Source organism: Epinephelus lanceolatus, chromosome 14 (assembly GCF_041903045.1).
Source record: "Epinephelus lanceolatus isolate andai-2023 chromosome 14, ASM4190304v1, whole genome shotgun sequence".
Lineage (NCBI taxonomy): Eukaryota > Metazoa > Chordata > Actinopteri > Perciformes > Serranidae > Epinephelus > Epinephelus lanceolatus.
In genome coordinates, this window is record NC_135747.1 from 28,268,401 (window position 1) to 28,287,262 (window position 18,862).

At 42.4% G+C, this 18,862-nt stretch overlaps 1 protein-coding gene across 21 annotated transcripts in view; it reads left to right on the forward strand.

The window, feature by feature from the left end:
- LOC117248989 (POU domain, class 2, transcription factor 1) overlaps nt 1-18,862 on the forward strand; it is a 26,464-nt gene continuing 7,602 nt past the window's right edge. Inside the window, exons 1-14 of one of the 21 annotated variants that reach the window (XM_078174558.1) lie at nt 37-90; nt 9,725-9,790; nt 10,497-10,588; nt 11,321-11,416; nt 13,761-13,940; nt 15,060-15,180; nt 15,311-15,402; nt 15,556-15,732; nt 15,901-16,041; nt 16,209-16,364; nt 16,522-16,710; nt 17,564-17,678; nt 17,782-18,106; nt 18,225-18,316. In XM_078174558.1, the coding sequence (XP_078030684.1) occupies nt 45-90; nt 9,725-9,790; nt 10,497-10,588; nt 11,321-11,416; nt 13,761-13,940; nt 15,060-15,180; nt 15,311-15,402; nt 15,556-15,732; nt 15,901-16,041; nt 16,209-16,364; nt 16,522-16,710; nt 17,564-17,678; nt 17,782-18,106; nt 18,225-18,316 (1,888 nt within the window). In that variant the 5' untranslated portion in view covers nt 37-44. Of the gene's footprint in view, nt 91-9,008; nt 9,332-9,724; nt 9,791-10,496; nt 10,589-11,320; nt 11,417-13,760; nt 13,941-15,059; nt 15,181-15,310; nt 15,403-15,555; nt 15,733-15,900; nt 16,043-16,208; nt 16,365-16,521; nt 16,711-17,563; nt 17,679-17,781; nt 18,107-18,224; nt 18,317-18,862 lie in introns of those variants that run through there. The other 20 variants (XM_078174562.1, XM_033614330.2, XM_078174564.1 and 17 more) reach the window with 20 other exon arrangements.

Sequence of the window (18,862 nt, forward strand, 5' to 3'; positions counted from 1 at the left end):
GCACTGGCAGGCTCAGGGCTGGGATTTCGGGTTAAATATTCAAAATGGCGGACGGAGGAGCAGCGAGTCAAGATGAGAGTTCAGGACCAGGTAATGATTACAGCATTTTACATATTCATACTCATATTCAAACTGTGTTACTCTCAATTTATGATAAACGGAAAACAGATGAGAGGCAGATTGACAAACAGACGAGGACGATATCGGGCGTTGTTGTAGTTTACACTCAGCCAGCCGACTGTAAATTTGACAGAGGAGGAAACGAGCTATTGCAGTGCGACGGCAAATTACATGGAAACATGCCTCCCCCCTTTGTGTGATTAGACGGCTGTACGCCGCTACATATTCATACCTCTGTCGACAAATACAATTTAGCATATTTTATTAGTAATCGCCGACGTGACTCTGGTTCATATGTGACATATTTAGATAATTCACGAACGCAATCTGATTGAAATGAGGATGCTAGCGAGCTAGCGTTAGCACGGGCTGCTAGCGCTTGGCTTTGTGTTGATGCACACACACTGGAGCTTTTGAAAGAGGTTTGCATATTCATTTTTGGCGAGCCGGGCAGTGGCCGCGCTTGTTTGTTCCCAAGTGCTGTTTGGAGGGAGTGAAACAAAATGGAGCAAACCTGGCTTTGTGTGTGTTTGGTACGCGGTGCCTGAGCTCGGTGTGCCTGTGCTCGACCTGGTTTTTATAGCAGAGCCGTTTTCCCCTCAGCCTTTTGTGCTCGGCGCAGCGGAGCCACAGCAGCCTGTTGTGTTATTCATGCGGGCCTGCCTCAGCCAGAGTGCGGACTTCAGCAGATCCCATCGACCGACCGGGAGCTGGAGCTCATCCTGCGCGGCACAATAACTGCACGTCAACACAACACTTGATGTCCATATTAACTGCGCTGTTTATAAAAATATGGCCCCATCTATTCACATTTAAAACGGGTGTATCTCCACTGGCTAACTGGCTACCCCTTCTAACTTGGTCCAGTCTAACAAAGGCTAACTTTATGTTAGCGTCCACATACTGTTGCTAAAAAACAAACATGGTTGTGGCGGTTAGCTGTTGAAAATGATGTCAGTGTTGAGTTACAGGTGTTCCTCTTATTGCTTGTGTTTTAAGTTGTGGGTACAACTACAATTTGACTGAAGTTGGGCCAAGGGGAGAGTATCTATGTACCCAGGGTCCTATGTTCCCTAGTTCAATGTCCTCATAATATGACAGTTTATCAAGACATTTCAAATGGTTTTATGTCCTCAGCAGTGTGTGTTTCTCTGGGTCAAAAGCTGAAAACACCCATCTACTGATTTCAACCTACATCCTCAAATTTGCAGGCCAGTTTTCTTGACTTTAATCACTGATATCTCCACTGTAGCTAGTCAGATTTTTTTTTACCATTCAAGCTGCATTTGTTTGCAATTTTAAGTGCAAAGATAGTTTCTTACAATGTTTGTTAAAGTCCAGAACACATGACTCTGCAAACATACAGTAGGGATGACCCCTAGGGTTCCTGCAGATCCTTAAAAAGTCTTGTATAGAACTGAAATGATTCACCTAAAAATAAGGTGTAAACCAATGAGTTAAGATATCTTTAATCAGTCTTTCAAAAGTCTTAAAGATGCTCAGACTTGGGAAATAGGATTTTATAACTCTTTTTTCCCCTGACGTTGCATTGTAAAATATCAAATCATTTTTTAAGTACTTTCCCCAGTGCCTCTTACATTAATGTCACAAAGATAAGGGATAAACTGGTGTCAAGACATCTAAATCCATCTCTCAAAAGTCTTAAAGCTGCTAAGACTTGGGAAATAGGGTGTTATGACTTTCTTTTTTTTCCTGACGTTTTGTGAAATCTCAAACAAACAATTTTAAAAGTAATTTACCCAGTGCCTCTCACATTAATGTCACAAAGATAAGGATAGTGGAACAAACAACACACATATTTGTTTACTGGCTGGGATGCTCGGATCAGTGGACCCACTGTTTGCTAGCTAGCAGTCACTGTCCCCTGGACATCACGGGGAAGTGCAAATTCAATGAAAATTTGCCATCTAACAAAGATTTTGCGGCATAGCTGAAACCGATACAAGGCAATGCATGTGAGGCGTGGTGTATTTTATGCAAAACGTTTTTCCAAACTTGGCACAAAGGGAATCAAGGCACACGTAAAGTGAGAAACACAAAATCGCCCAGGAAACCTAACTACAGATGGTAGATAATTCCCCCAAATGTCATGTTTTAACTAAGTAATGTTAAGTAATTCATGTCAGCTCATGTTTTCTTTGCTTTTATTTTGGTTATTGTAAAATCTCTGTTAAATTTTATTCTGAGTGGCATTTAAAAAAGTCTTGAATCTAACTTTCCTTGAGCTGTAGGGAACCTGGACTCCGCTAGAAGCACTTTCTTTACTAGATGTGGGAGTTGTCTGGCATCCAGTTGGTGCTGGTTTAGAATTGTTAATGCATCTTATTAGAATAATTATTTGAACAACTTTTCATCGCTCTTGACTGAGCAGCTTTGAAAACTCGGTATCTTTTTATGCCCTTCGTTGTTGCAGGACTTATGACCGAGTCTGTCTGTACTGAATACAAAGATTGTACCTGTGTATCCCCCCAAGGCATGGGGAGGGGTAGTGAGGCCCACTTCCGGAAAGCCACAATAATAACAGGCAGGGCATTCTTACTATTCACTCTGCAGGTTTCATGGCCGGGCAAGACACAGCTTGATGGCACTCTTTTTTTTTTTTCTCTTTACTCGAAGTTTGCCATTTAGTTTGCAAAAGCCTGCGGTAACTCTTCAGAGGTTTTTCTGTCATACAGGAATCTTCACAGTTCAAGCTGGCTGAAAAGGCCTCTTTACCGTTAGAGTAAATAGATGCTTGTGAGTGACTCAGACATGTTGTCTATTGTTGTTGCTGTATGGGGCTTGTACAGTTGTGACATATTTGCAAGTCAAAACAGGATATTAAAAGGAGCTGCACTTCCTTGTGTTTCTTTGCATTGTTTGCTTCAAAAATAAATTTCAGCTTCATTTGTCGAGCCCTTGCTGATTGTATTTCTTGTGATACAAACGCAAAATTCACACCTTGCCTGCATTGTCGTGCGAATCACAGGGGTTAACTTTGCACACGGTAACGACATCATCCTATTACAGGCAATTTTGTGACATGCGGAAAGTCATGATACTTAAGAGTTTGTTAGCATATTGTGAAATTACACCCACCATCTGCAAACAGGCTCACTTACAGAGAAAATATATAATTAACTTATTAAACTGGGCTACTTAAAGAACAGACGCGAAGTAATTCTGTCGTCCTCACACTTAGGCTACTTTTCTCATTTAATCAGTTTTTCAGTTCCACCCTCATTCCAGCCTTGTAGTTCCATCATGAATATTCATGGATGTAAACACAGTTGTTATGAATAATGCATCATCTGTGGTAATAAATTCAGGACATGCCATCTCCAAGTACTGAGAAGGCCTCCATGAAGGCTCCAGTCAGACAAGCTTTTTCACTGTGGAGGAAGAAAATCATAACTAATCAGAGCTGTGTGCTGTGCTCCAAACAGTTACTTGTTCCCGGTGATCTTGTTTAAAGTGCCAAAATGCCTTAGTGTGATTATACCCAGGTACAGCAGACATTTGGAAGATTAGACTTTATCTGTAAGAACAGGGTTTCTTTAAGACAAATAGCAACATACCAACATGTCAGTTATGTCAGGCTATATATGCTAAGCATCTGGAAGAGGTACAAATATGCAAAACCTTTTTTGAGGGAGGGAAAATGACTACCTGCGCACCATGTAGCTACAGGAGATAATCTACAAAATGGGGGGCTTTCGGGAAAAGAAGACACAGAGGAGGTTAGGACTGGTGGATGTGTTTGCCAAGCAACAATTGGCATGTTGTTCCTGATGACTCTCATGTGTCTGCTGCTATTAAAATCACAAGTAAACGTTTGGCAAGAGTTTCATGAAAAGGTTTTTTATGTTACAGACAATTTGAAACATGCTTTAAATATTCAGCCTATTAAAAACATTGCCGTAATATGCCTTCTTTAAATAGATGAGGCAAAAGTGAGAGTATTTTGCTGTTACAACAAGAAAGTGAAACACACACCACATGAATAACCAGCAGTTAATGCTGAAACCAGCTTAGGTGGTGAATTTATATGTGAAGTAAGGCTGTTTGCACCATCACGCTGTACTAGTGAATCATGGCTAACCTTTGCATGCACTGTTTTGAAGTAGCTGAATATTCCTACTCACCACCACCCCAGAAACTGCACTTTAATTCAGTTAGATTGAGTTTTCCTCCCAGCCTGTAGACAGTTGGCTAATGACCACCCAGGAGATACCACACAGTGTCTTACAGTGGTGTTAGCCGCATTGCTCCTTATCAAATAACACTGCACTGTATTTTGTTCATTTGTGGGCTCAGTCCGGTGCTGCTGTGTATAACATCTGTCGTCAGGTTGTTCTGGTTTAGTATTAAAAGCTATTTTAAACAGCTTGGATATTCAAATTGAGTCAGCCATAACCAGGAAGCTCTGGGTTGTTTGGTTATTAACGCCCTTACAGATTATCTTCTTGTGTCTATACATCCTGACTGTCTCAAAGTGTGCTTAGTGCTCAGACTGGTCCAGATTTAGAAAAGTGGCCTTGATGTATCTGTGTTTAAGATGAGGAAAATAGGTAGTAGGACAGAATGTGGATGTGCTAATTAAGTTTTGCTCTGTCTCATGTTGAATCTCTCCGCTCACATTAACAGCTCTGCAGTATTCAGCCAGACTCCCCATATTACAGTGCTAATGAGATACCTATTTAAAATTCTATTCGAAGGATATTTGTGTAATGCGTTGTTCCACAGCAGGGTTTTGCAAACCGCTCGACCAAGTAACTGTACATGTGTTGAAGTGCACCGCTGATAACTGCCTCTGCGTTCACGTCTCCTTTTGTTTATTTGTTTGCATGATGTGATTGTTGAAGAGGTCAGAAAGACGGACCCCTTCCAGGTTCTTCACAGTGATGTGGCATCTATATAGATCTCATAGTGGCCATCTTGGTAAACAGTCGGTTGGACTTTAACCAAACATTGTGTTGTTTGAAGAGATCAGCAGTGGAGAGTGGTCTGGGGTATGATCTAGTGTTCATTTATTGTGTGGGACAGGGATTTCCAAACAGGAGTAACTCTGCAGTTACAAGGACAAGTGAATACTAAACATTTTCTGGGTATCAAGCTGCTTTACTTTGTCCTATATAGGGCTGGGTATCACTGGTGTCTTGGTGCACTGGACTTCCAGCTCCGTCCTGTGCTCGACCTTACCATAGACTGTATTGGTTGTAGCTCCTGTATTAGTGGGCCACTCACACGTGCCATTAAGTCAAAGAATGCTTGCGGTAATTGGCTGTGAGCAAAACCATACGAATGTAGGTAACATTTCACTTGAGAAGTTTTGATACTACTTGGTATTGGGTTATTTCGGTAGATAACCTTAAAGGTATATTATGCAAAGTAGTCGTAGGCTATTGATAAACCAAGTCGGCCCACTTTAGATTGATTTCCTGTATTTGTGTCACAGGGGTTTCGCTGCCCCGCCCCTTTAGCAGACTAGCGGCAGCCCTGAGTCCATTCATTCCAATGGTGAAAGTAAACATGAGTACAGATAATGATTGTTTCCTTCGCCCCTTAGTCACTAAGGTAAATATTAGACACGTTTAAACGAGCTCCAACCCTTCTAAACATTCTGACTCTAAAAATTGCATTCTTTTTTAGACAGATGTGAAAAGAAAATTAACTTTGTCTCTGGTTTAGCAACATACTCTTGCGAGGTCTGGCAACAGCTGACGTGATCTTACACTCAGTTGATATCAGACATTTAGCTAGCAGATAAAAATGAGCGGCACGATGAGGAACAAACATTGAATTTGTATTGAATATAGTGTTGTATAATTCTGGATCTGCTTTCATCCATCCACATGACATTTACTACATTTCTTAACAAGGTGGGGACATGCAGGGGAGAGATGATGACACCCACTTGGGAAACCCAGGGTCTCATTTATAAAGAGTGCGTAGGATCCATACTATAAATGTACATATGTACAAAAGCCAAGAATATCAATCAGATTTCTACCTCACCATATGCGTCGCAAGTTTCCCATCTCCAAAATGTTCATAAGCATGAGTCAAAGTTTCTAACATCAAGTCTTTTTTTATAGACCTCAACTTTTCAACGGGAAGTGGTGTACGCCTCTTTCGGGCCTCATTTTGTGCGTACCCAGTGTTTATAAATGAGACCCCTGAACCGTATACCATTTTGTAGCATTGGTGCAGCTTGTAATGCGTTATCTTTTGTTATAGAGTATCTTTGTTTGTGAGCACACTCGCCTGTCAAAGTAAAAGCCAACCCCAGATTCACTCTTGTTTGGTGTGTCGCCTCTTGGGTGCCTGCTGCTCACAGTCTGGCACCTGGTCGCTGCCTTTTTATAAAGCCCCGATCTTACCTGAGCCCTGTGGGGGTACACGCCCATAAACGTCTGGAACAAAGATAATTAGAAGAAAATACAGACAGAGGGCAGAGTCTCTGCAGATATATATTCACTGCCACACTTCTAGGGGGTCATAAGTGATGATTGAGAGGGATTATTTCTTTATTAATCCATACATAGTTTTTTGGAAAGTCCTGCACATTATATCTTAAAAGGTACTGAGTACATATACCCAGCTCTAGTCATATGTCATAGTGAACTTTTCAACCTTTGGTGAGACAAAACAAGGTATTTGAATACCTTAAATATTTTGGATGTTGGTAGGCATTTCTCACAATTTTTAACATTTCGCAGACTAAACAAAAAAACAACCAGGAGATTTAATTAATTTATTAATTGGGAGTTTCAGCCCTAATCCAAATTTTTGTTTTTAGAAGGCTTATAAGTACATAAATGGAATTACAAGTGTTATTGTCGTTAAAATATTCAAACTACCAGCCACAGCAAGCCCATGGTACAGGTATAACACCCTAACATCACTAATGTGGGTCAGAAACCGAGGTACCATGCGAGCAGGAAAGCAGAAATAGACATTTAAAAGTAATGGGAAAATTGCTGAAACGTGTAGTTGCTGCCACATCAGGTGGTTGTCTTACAAATTTATAGCCAAGGCCACTGAAATTAGAAAACAGAGACCAAGCTTAGTCAATGATTACACAATTATTATAAGAAAAAAATACGCTAACTGTCAGGTAATTGATAGTAATTGTGTGACTCTAGAAAAAAATACTAAATATTTATTGGCTCCAGTCTTTTAATTGTCAGGATTTTCATCTTTTCCGTGAATTGTATGATCGTAAACTGTTTATCAGACAAAACCAGCTACTTTTAAGATGTCACTGTTAGTTTTGGTATATTATGAAGGACATTTCTTAGTCATTTCTGACATTTTATAGACCTAACAACAGTCAGTCTACTTGATAATGAAAATAATTTATAGTCGCAGCCCTTTTTTAATAATCATGGATAATGTCCTGTTTAAGATTGGTTCAAACAAACACACCTGGAAGCTGATGAGTAGTGTTGATGATAAGGGAGTGTTTGAGCTCATCTTACAGGGCATTTCAGGAAAAACGTCAGGGCAACCAGTGGTTTAAGGTCTCTGGTCGTTCAACATAAAAGCACGCTGCTGTTTACAAACAGCTGCCACCATTGCTTAGTGACTCAAGACTTGCCCCTCATGTCCTCACCCTGCTGATAAAGGTCTGTTTGTTTTTCAGCGCGCACTGTGTTAATGCCACCGTGCCCTCTTGGCATTGTTTGATCTGGTCAGCCAGTATGTAAATGCCTTTCGTCAGGCAGCGGGATAAGTGAAGAAGTTGATTAGAGCTTTAGCCAGGAGCAGTTGTTGTGGATTTAGCCGGTAAGCCCCTTCCCCTGTAGACCACAATACAGCCATGCATTCCTGTCCAGTCATTCTGATTCACTGGACACCTGTGCAGCGCCGGAGCCGGGCCGTTCCCCCGCTGCATTAACTCTTAGAGCAGGCTGGAAATGAATTTTAAAGGGCTCCAAAATGAAATACTAATGGAATGTAAAGCTAATCTAAATATGCTAATCCCCAAACACTTCATAAACATAGACAGCAACAGCCCGCCACCCACTCTCTGTAGCTGCTCGCTGAGGAATGCTTTAGCCACAGGGGGTCTCGCAGTAATGACAGGCTTGTGGTGGATTAATGTGGAGTTATTTATTTCCGATTGAGCGAGTCCCCCTCCCACTCACACCCCAGACCCCCCTTTTTAGCAGTTAGGCCCGGTCTCCATGGCTCCTGGAGATACTCCGAACGAGTAGTCTTAGACGTTCTATTAATGCGGTCCACCTTGCTAACATGTCCAGACCACCGCTGACAGGCCTCACACTGCATTCTGGGATATCTTCAACCCTTTACCTGCTCTTAGCTAATTACTTTTTAGCCGTGCACTCGCACAATAATTGGTCTTGTGCTGCTGCCTCCCCTCCCTGCTCTGCGCCAAGTGCTAGTTTGAGCACCCCCCCCCTCCCCCCCCCCCCCCTTCTCTGTGTCGTCCTTATTCCCCTGTTTTTTATCGTCCTCCAAAAGCCATCCAATTAATATGCTAATGAGCTGATAAATATTTATAGGGGTTTAAATTATGCAGAAAGCTTTCAGAGCCCGGTGTGAAATGCGTCGCTCGCAGGACTTCAAAGCCTTGCATTGCTAACGAGGCAGGGGCAGATTTGCATACGGCTTTAATCAGCTGAATACTGATTATGCTTCATTATAGAGTTGGAGGAGGAGGAGGAGGAGGAGGAGGAGGGTGGGGGGGGGCAGCGGAGTTGGAGGAGGCCGCCAGCTGCACTTGTCGTTTGTTTCATTCCAGCAAGAGAGGGAGAGGGCGAACTTTTTCAGAAGTACAGACAATCTTGGCACATGAGAGAGAGAGATAGGGAGGGAGGGAGAGTGAGTGCAAAGTCGGCACTGTAAAAGCAAGGGGGGGGGGCAGAGCTATAAGAAAAGAAAAGAGTGCAGAGAGGGAGAGAGAGAGGGAAGGAGAGCTGTTTGCCTAAACCCTGTTGGCTTTCCCAGTGTGCGTATCCCAGTGTTGCTCAGTGAACCGTGCGGCGGACAGTGCCACTGTGTCTGTGTGTAGCTCTAGCTGTATTGAACTCTGCTCGCTGCTGACCAGTGGAGAGTGAAGAGAGGGAGGAGTGGGAGGAGGAACAGAGAGCCAGACGCCCTGTCGGAGGGTTTGCCCGGCAGAGGCAGTTTTCCATGATAGGTTCTGCAACCATGCTGGAAAACACAGGTGGAGCAAGAGCGGGTGAGTTTGTGATGAGGTTGTGGCGGAGCTCAGCTGTTGTTGCTCGGCGTCCATGTGTGACATGCGATATGTTGATGCTGATGGCATGCTTTTGAGGTAAAATGTCACTTATAAGAGTTGATTGTGTGAACGTGACATCAGTTATTATGTCAGTCTCACTGTAAACGCAGTTGATTTGAGTGGCTGATTTTGCCGAGCAGTGTTGTTTCCCACTTTGAGTGGTGAGTATGACAGAGTGTTGCTGCAGGAAAGAATTGTCATGCAATTATAGGATACAGGTGACAAAAGTGAGAGCGCTCTTCACATCATTGAGGCAGTGTGGTGTGTTTTTTTTTTTTTACCGGCAGCGGGTGTGAGTTTGTCTCACTATCTGTCTCTGTCTGGCTCTTCCAGATGCTAAAGTGAATAATCAGTCAGAGACTACTAAATGTGCAATGGAAAGTGGTGACGGGAACACCGGTGAGTGACCTCCAGATTTTTTTTTCCATTTTGTTAACTGGAATTGAAATCAGGAATGTGTCAAGTTTTGCCTTCTCATTCAACAGGTTTCAAATTAATAGCCAAAAAATGAACATTTTTTATAGCGCAAATCAGAAACAGCACACTACTGTCCACCTTTTGTATCATCGTCTCATTAAAAAAGACACGGCTGCTTTCCGAAATCCTTGTTAGCAGGCGTCTTTGTCAAATGAAGTGTTTACCTCACAGAGCAGTTTCCCTCACTTGTGCTTAGTGAATACAACACTAATTTGTGCTTCTGTGATTCTCTGATATGAAATATCCAACATCGTAGATTCAGTCTTTATATTCCTATTGTGTAAAGCTGAATTAAGTAAATATTAATGCTTGCAATTTTTTGTGGAAGCCCATGGTGTTAATATTTAATTCAGTGATGATTCACCAGCCCGCATTTAAACAGATTTATGCAGCTGTGTAACGACTGTGGATCACCATCACAGTTACGCATGCTGTCACTCTTTAAAAATATGTTTCCTTGCACCTGACAGCAGTTTGTTTTCCTTAAGTATGCTTCTACAGGTTTTCTGTGGGCTTTCAGTATCGTGTTCCTCATTTTTGTGTTGAACCAATAACATAGATTATATTGCCAGTTAAACCACAATATTCTTCTGACAGGACGTTGCATTAACTTTATTTTTGTCCTCAGGAATCCAAACCAATGGGTTGGACTTTCAGAGGCAGACAGTGCCAACCACAAGTGCAATCACTAATGCACACGCACAAGCCCTCCTCCAACAGGTAACACATGCTGCACACCATCACACTTCACTTAACCTCACGTAACTTTTATGTTGTCATGTTTCTTCACAAGGAGCAGATGTCTAACTGATGTTTTTTAGGTGTAGTGACATGTCCTAATTGTAGTGTTACAATGCAATAAGGTCTGAAGTTTGCACAGAGGTCTGCTCATCTGCACTCACACAAGCAGAAAGAGTTCATTTAAATGAGCCAGGCTCTCCTTGTGTCGCCTGGCAACACGGCAGATTAATCAACCCTGTATGGTAATTAGCTGCTCTGCGGTTGCTCGGAAACAGATGGCCGAGAATATGCAAATCTATGCAGAATTTACATGCACTGCATAACAGTTATTTTAATTAGCATCTCAACTCTCCCCTCCCTTTCCATTCACTTTCCATGTCTCTGAAGGCTGCAGCACATTTAAATACCCACTTTCTCACTTCCTTTTTAATTCAAATTCCTCTCCCTGCTCAGAGACTAAAGGCTCATTCTCAGAGAGCCGCTCAGGTAGCACAGAGATTTCATGTTTTGTTGTATTTTTAGTGTTATGCTGATTTTATTTAGACTGAATTAAACATCCTTTCACATTGCTTTCAATTAAAATATTTTCAGATTTTGTTATAACAACAATGAAGGCACTTATTTAGGCTTACTTTATGCTGTCAACAATGCTCAGGTAACACCTGTAGGAAGATTTCCTCTAAGCCTCCCTCTTTGCTTCACCTCCACTAGTCTAAGTCGGAAGACTCGAACGCTCTTCCGACCTCCGTCCAGCAGAGCGTATTGCCTCAAACCCAGCTAATGTTGGCCGGGGGACAGATTGCAGGAGTAAGTGGCCTGTTGCCTCATTGCTTTGAATTAAAAACCTAGTCGTAGCCATGCATCGGGGGTGACACCTCAACATGATCAACCCTGGCTGAGAGATTGGGTGATGACATGATCGCTTGCCCTGATTCTGTGGCTGCCGGTGTCTAATGTCTGCCTGTTCATTCCCGTGGTTGTTAGGCTATGTCCAAAATTCTTCCATTACAGAAAATGGAGGGATTGGTTTGGACATAGCCTTGATGTGTCTGTACACTCACAGTCAGGCCAACCACACGGCGCCTTTCATATCCATCCATGTTCTCCCTGAGGTCACACTGTAGATGAGAAGACCGACTGCTATTATGCTATGCGGGGGTGAATGTTTACTGTGCATGTAGATTTGAGTTTGAACATGACATCAACATGCTCATTTGCACTTTGCTCAGCTGCATGAGTCTTCTCTCCATTTGCCTGTCTGAGCTCATGTTAGTGTTGCCACGATAGCAACAGTTTCAATGTGACTCTGATACCTTTCTGTAAAGTTTCAGTCAATGTAAAAATGTAGATTAACAGTCTGCATGTTGAGCTAATGTCATCAGCATGATGGTGAATCCATTTAAGGGTGTGTTCATACAAATCTGAATAATGAAGTAAAGGTGAAATCAGTAGACAGAGCTGCAGTCTAGTTCATGACAGTAAACTGGAGCAGCCATTTAAACGACTGTTGGCAACAGCATCGGATAATACCTGTTGTTGACAAAACTGGAGCATAGTCTGGGTAAATTAAGTTTTTATTTTACTGCACTTAAAGGAACACTGCACCCCATAAATGATCATTTGTATGTCAGCTTCTCATCCCGTCTTACGCTGAGATTGTGAAGAAAACTTTGGTTTTCTTGCATGCCTCCACAGTTATTAAAGAATCCAATAACTGAGAATATTCTCGATAAATTGAAGTAAATGGGGTCCACATTTAACTACAGCAGAACTATCTCAAAACACTCACACTCTTACACAACTCATACAGGACAATCCAAGTCTTATGTATCCAGTTCCCAAACACATGCAATATTTTTAATGTTTGACAACATGAAATACAACATTTTACGCTCATATAATATACAATAGAAGTCCACATACAGTTGTTGCATTTTCACAAAACAAAAAAGGAAAAATAATACAAACAAAAAATAAAACTACCAAACTCACTCAAAAAATGAGAATGTTCCTCCTGTTTTAACAATTAATGTTTATTCTTTATCTGGACATGGAATACACTTAAGCAGACCGGACAAGGCAAACAGGACACAAAACAATGCTAAGAGTACAGCTACAGATTTAACAAACAAAGCAAACAAAAAATGGAATAAATATTACAGTTGGAAAGAAAGGAGAACAAAAAGGAAATGGGTATTCAAATAAAAGACCTACAGGTTATCAATGAAGTTCACATATGGTGTCCATATTTTATCATAAATGTCCAGCCTTCTTTTGATTTAAAAGAATAAATAATCATGTGGGACATAACTTGACATCTCTGACTCCACTGAGGAAGTGTTAGGCCCTCCAGCCAACAGCAATACATTTTTTTGCAGCAATAAATGCAAGATTACAGAGTTTCCTTTTGATAGCAATCACCAACATTTATGTTACAACACAACACCTGCAATTTTGCAAGCATGTGCATTTGTCTTCTGCTTGTGCATTGCCTTAAAAATTCGGCCTCCTAGCTCATTTATTTGCCAGGAAGTGACAGGTGTGGGTGAGCGACAGCAGAATTCCTGGCCAATGAAATGAGCAAGTTTTAAATTACTGAGCATACGACTGGATAAATAAGACTTGGATTATACTGCACAAGTTATGTGAGAGTTTCTAAACAGATGTCCTGATGTAGTTTTGCTGTTGTTAAACCAGGTCCCCCTTACTTCCTTTGTTCCTTCCTTTGTTCACGTGGAGGCGTGCGAGAAAAAGTTTTCCTCATGAATTTAAGGTCATAAGGGCTGAGTTATTGATATACAAATGATCATTTTGGGGGTGAAGTATTCCTTTAATGAAGACAGAATCCTAGCCAACATGTCAAGACTAGTGTGTAAAATTTCCCTTTTTTATAATATCCTGCTGTGGTTTTGTAGTCGTCTTGTTTACTGAACTTTTCATGGGTATTGGAGCCAAAACTAAAGTATCGTGACAACACTAGCTCATCCGATCGCGATGATATAACACAAAAGCTGATTTGCCTAAACGCTACTCACTTTCTTCATCTTTGTTCCCCCCTCTCTCTCTGACCTCCCATCATCACTGTGTCCCTCTGTCTGTCTCCGTCTGTCTCGTCCACCTTTGTCTGTGTCTCTGTCTTTCGGCCCTCCAGTTGACCCTGACCCCAGCGCATCAGCAGCTGTTGATCCAGCAGGCCCAAGCCCAACTCCTGGCTGCAGCCGTGCAGCATTCAGCCAGCCAGCAGAACAGCACCACTGGGGCCAGCATCTCGGCCTCCGCAGCCACACCCATCACCCAGCTCCCCCTGTCGCAGCCCATCCAGATCGCCTCCGTAAGATACAATCACCCATTCAACAGCATTTCTGCAAGTCCTTCAAGATAATATTTAAACAACACTTACTGTAAATAAACTCGCAGCCCTGGAAGGTTGTGAATGACGCTCACTGTTTAATTTAGATAGTTGCATTTTGTTTCAGTGGAATAATGTCCAAAATTTGTTTCCAAAGCAATATAAGACTAGAGAATGGAGGGTGGCCAGTATGAGCTATGTTTCCACGTGTTAAAGTGGCTAGTCGGCTTTCTGTCAGCAAAGATACAGAAAATAAAATACAGGGCAGCACATATACAACACAAAACACTAACATTTCCCCACCTTTACATGGATAGTGTTTGAAATGTCGCCCTAAAGCTCATTGAGTCAGTGGAGTGCCGGACCAAAAGGAAAGGCCTCTTGTCATTTTCTTGTTCTTGTTCTCCTCTTGTTTAAAAGATAACCAGTTAGTTCCCGGTGAATGGGTGTTGGACTATTGAAAGCAAAATTGAACTGAAACTGACGTTCCTAATCCACCTCTCAGTTTCTTTTTGTGTAATGAGTCAAGCTCTTCTGTGTCAAAGTCCACTTCTTCCGTTTCTGATGTTAAAAATACACATATGGACTACTTACCTTTGTACGTACCTGCTTGTTCCTGTCCAAAAATCAGTCTTAAATTTGGTTTGAAAAAAATTGAAAGGTCTTAAAAAAAAAAAAAAAAAAAGCATTAAGTCTAGGTGTCTAATACCTGTGGACACCTTTTGTCTGGAGATAAATGCAGCAGCTGTTCACTAACTGAAATGTGGGTAATATGGACATAAGAGTAAAACATAAATAACTCATGTTCGGTGTCAGACTAGACAGACTGCCACAAAAATAACAGTGCTGACTGTGTGATGGCTCTGACCAGGAGACAGCAGAGCACCTGAGGATCGTTTCTTTAATTAAATAACTCCTCCACAAGAATTTATGTAACGACACTGAACTATGCTGCTGCAAATGACTAAATACAAATTGCTGTTGTAATGGTGCAAAACATTGAATGTGTGCGGTCATTGTTACAATGCTGTGGAGCTGTGTGGTGTCAACAATGTTTACTTTCTGAACATGAATTAAATGATAACTGTTTTTTTCTCGCAGCAGTTACAGCCCCAGAATCTAAGTCTGCCTCAGTTTGTGCTGGTGCAGCCCGGCCACCCGATCGCCACACAACTGCAGCCCGCTCAGTTCATCATCTCACAGACACCGCAGGCCCAGCAGGGTGAGGAAGACACTTGCAGTGTTTGATTTGCATGCAAAATTAAGAAAAGATATCTATACATATTTCAAGTCTCTGATTCTTATAAAGTTGTTCTTGTTTTATCTTGACTCCTATGTCTTTCACTCTGTAGGCATATTGCAAGCCCAGGGTCTTCTAACTCAACTACCTCAAAGCCAAGCTAACCTCCTGCCGACTCAACCAAGCATTACCCTTGCAACTCAGGTTCGTAACTATGCAAACTCATATTTTAAACTTTGAAATATAGTTTTCCTGTCGGTGCTTACACAAGGCCAACTTTTATATGTTTGCTTGATACATTCTTCTATATTTTCCTTTTTCGGACTCTTCTTAACCTTTACTTTTTGTTTTTCTCAGCAGCCTGCCACTCCAACTCGCACAACAGCAGCCACACCTATTCAGTCCCTGCCCCACAGTCAGACACCACCCAAACGGTTGGATACCCCCACTATGGAGGAGCCTAGCGATCTGGAGGAACTGGAACAGTTTGCCAAGACCTTCAAACAGAGGCGTATCAAACTGGGCTTCACACAGGTGTGTAAGACTGAATAGACTGATTGATCCACACAGGTTCAGTGATTGTTGGATCTGTAATTACACTGTATTGTACGTATCATAATTGAGGCAGTGCTGCAGGTTAAATTCATTGTGATGCTGGTGCTTCCCTGTTTCATGTTTCTCTCTCTGTGTCCTTCTCACCAGGGGGATGTTGGCCTGGCCATGGGGAAGCTGTACGGAAACGACTTCAGCCAAACTACCATCTCTCGCTTTGAGGCCTTGAATCTGAGCTTTAAGAACATGTGCAAACTCAAGCCATTGCTGGAGAAGTGGCTCAACGATGCAGGTTTGTCCCTGAACCCACCTGAATGAGGGCGAGAACGCTTTGATCACATGTATTCTTTGATTTCATCACATCAGTATTGGTCTCGTGTAACGGGCAAAGGACAGCGTGGGTGGTGTATCTTTGAGGTCCCGTCTTTACCTTCCTTCTCTTTCTTTGTGTCGGTGCTGTTTGTGCAGAGAACCTGACATCTGACCAGGCCCTGTCCAGCCCCAGTGCCCTGGGCTCCCCGGGCATGGGCATAGAGGGGATCAACCGCAGACGGAAGAAGAGGACCAGTATTGAGACCAACATCCGAGTGGCCTTAGAAAAGAGCTTTCTGGAGGTTAGAAACTCATATTCCTGAAGTTAACAATGTCGATCCAAGCAGGGGAATTGAGTTTGAGCATTAAGTGTTTTAGCTAGTAAAAAGTATAAAATTGTCACATTTCAAAGTTCATCAGTGCTCACAGGGAATCCCTGGCTTTTTTGCCCTCTTCAAGCAGAACCAAAAACCTACCTCTGAAGAGATCACCATGATCGCTGACCAGCTCAACATGGAGAAGGAGGTGATTCGGGTCTGGTTCTGCAATCGTCGGCAGAAAGAGAAGAGGATTAACCCCCCCAGCAGCGGCAACAGCGGAGGAGGCAACACCCCCATCAAAACCATCTTCACCCCCAGTAGCCCATTGGTAAAGATGGACACACTCACATGAAAATGATACTTCAACAATTGTTTTCTTGATTTAGATAACTTGTTCTGTTCTTCCATCAATTTGAGGATCAGCTACACTTTTATTTGAAAATTTATCAGAAGGTGGATTTTCTTCCTTGTTCTCTGGAATTAGCTACAACGCCAAAAGGTTTGTTAAACGGTATTTGTTTGTAGCAGCCTGTTTTACACAAAGATCCCATGATAGGGCAGCAGGGAAGACCCTTCATTGCTTTTTTAATACAGAAACAATCAATGCAGGCATAAGGTCGTCCCAGTGTGTGATTGTAGATAGCATGCCGGCATTCCAGAGGCAAATGGAGCGTGACAGAAGCGTTGTGTAACGCAACACCATCGGCCTCTAGTGCGACAAATAACATACGTTTCCTCGGTGTATTTTAAACAATAACTATGGCATAACATGTCAATGTTATATGGCAGTTGATCTTGTCCTCTGCTCTGAGGCTAAGGAGCTCCTGGACGTCACTATCTCCCTAATTTACAGACATTTTCAGTTGCTATTTGTCTTTGGGTTAGCTGCTAACTGCTATCAGCTGTTTTTTAAATCTCCCAGCGGCGGGTAGCGAACATTACGTCTTCAAAATGTCACACCCGTGCCATCCTATCAACTGTCCCTTTTACACAAACATCATTTCGGCTCTTTATTGCGTCTTCTGCTGGCCTAAAGGTGAAACAACTCTGTCCCGCCATTTCACCTTTTATGCATTACGATGAGGTGGAATAACCACGCGTCGTTCCCGCCTTGAACAGGCAGTGTAAAAGGGGCTTAACACAGTAGCTCATTCAGTCCTCCCTCTGATTCTGTTGAGCAGGTGGCCAGCACAGCAAGCCTTGTGAGCAGCCCAACTATTAACACACCCACCACTCTGACTGTAAACCCAGTGATGCCTCTCACCAGCACCAGTGTCTCCAGTTTGTCTTTCACAGGTGTGTATGACATGTGTTTGCCATGATGAAAGTGAATATCCAATCACACGTCATGTTAAAATTTAATGTTAACTTATGTTTCCTCCCTGCCCCTTCCTCAAAGGCACAACAGTTGGAGCCACAAACACTGCATCCGTCATCTCTGCTGCACCTTTGATTACTACAGCCAGCTCTCCATCTTTAAGCCCGTCACCTGTTCAGTCCACGACCACGGAGAGCAAAATTGGCACTCAGGCGCAAACCATAGTCACCCAGGCCCCGACATCCATAGCCACCACTTTAGGGACAGGTCAGGTGATGGTGGCGTCTCCAGGGCTGTCTGCGGCGCTGCAGGGTGCCCAGTTACCCACCAGTGCCAGCTTTGCTGCTATGGCTGCTGCTGCTGGGCTCAACCCCGGACTGATGGCCTCGTCCCAGTTCGCTCCAGGGTTAGTATTGGTTATGTTCAATCAAGGCCTCTAATTATTACATTTACTTGATCCTTCAAGTTTCCAGGTGTACTCCGTATTGATCTAAGTGATCTTGTCTGTGTGTCTGTGTTCCCAGGGGTGCCCTGGCCCTCAGTCTGACTCCTGGTGGCCTTGGCAGTGCGCTGAGTCCTGCCCTCATGAGCAACAGCACCTTAGCTACCATCCAAGGTGTGTACCAATGAATGTATATTAAACACTTGCTTTACAGAGACTGAAAAGACGAGAGAGTGGGCAAGCATAAAAACTGAACTAGATGCCAAAACTAACAGGGTGTCATAACGGTTACTTTTTAAAAACCCCTAAAGCCCACACAGACACTGAGACGTGTGGACATAGTGCAGTGAAATATTTACAAATTTTGAGCTTATTCTTTCAGTCAGTGTCGAGTGTTATACATATTAAGATTTAGGGAAACTACCCTCTCCCTCTGGTGTAGTGTAAAGTCACCATATAGGCCTGTCACGATAATTACGTTATCAGCTTATCGTACGGTATATGGACATGACCTCGATCATTTTGCTGACTTCGATATAAGTCGAAGGTATGATAATTTCATATTAACATGGGTTACTTACTTTTTAAAATATGTTAAATATTTTTTTCATAATCCTGTTTTCTAAGAATTAACAGTTAATTGTTCTTTGAAAGGTTGCACTTGCATTATTTGACTATAATATTATCATTATATCAGTGGCGTAAAATAATCACTAAATA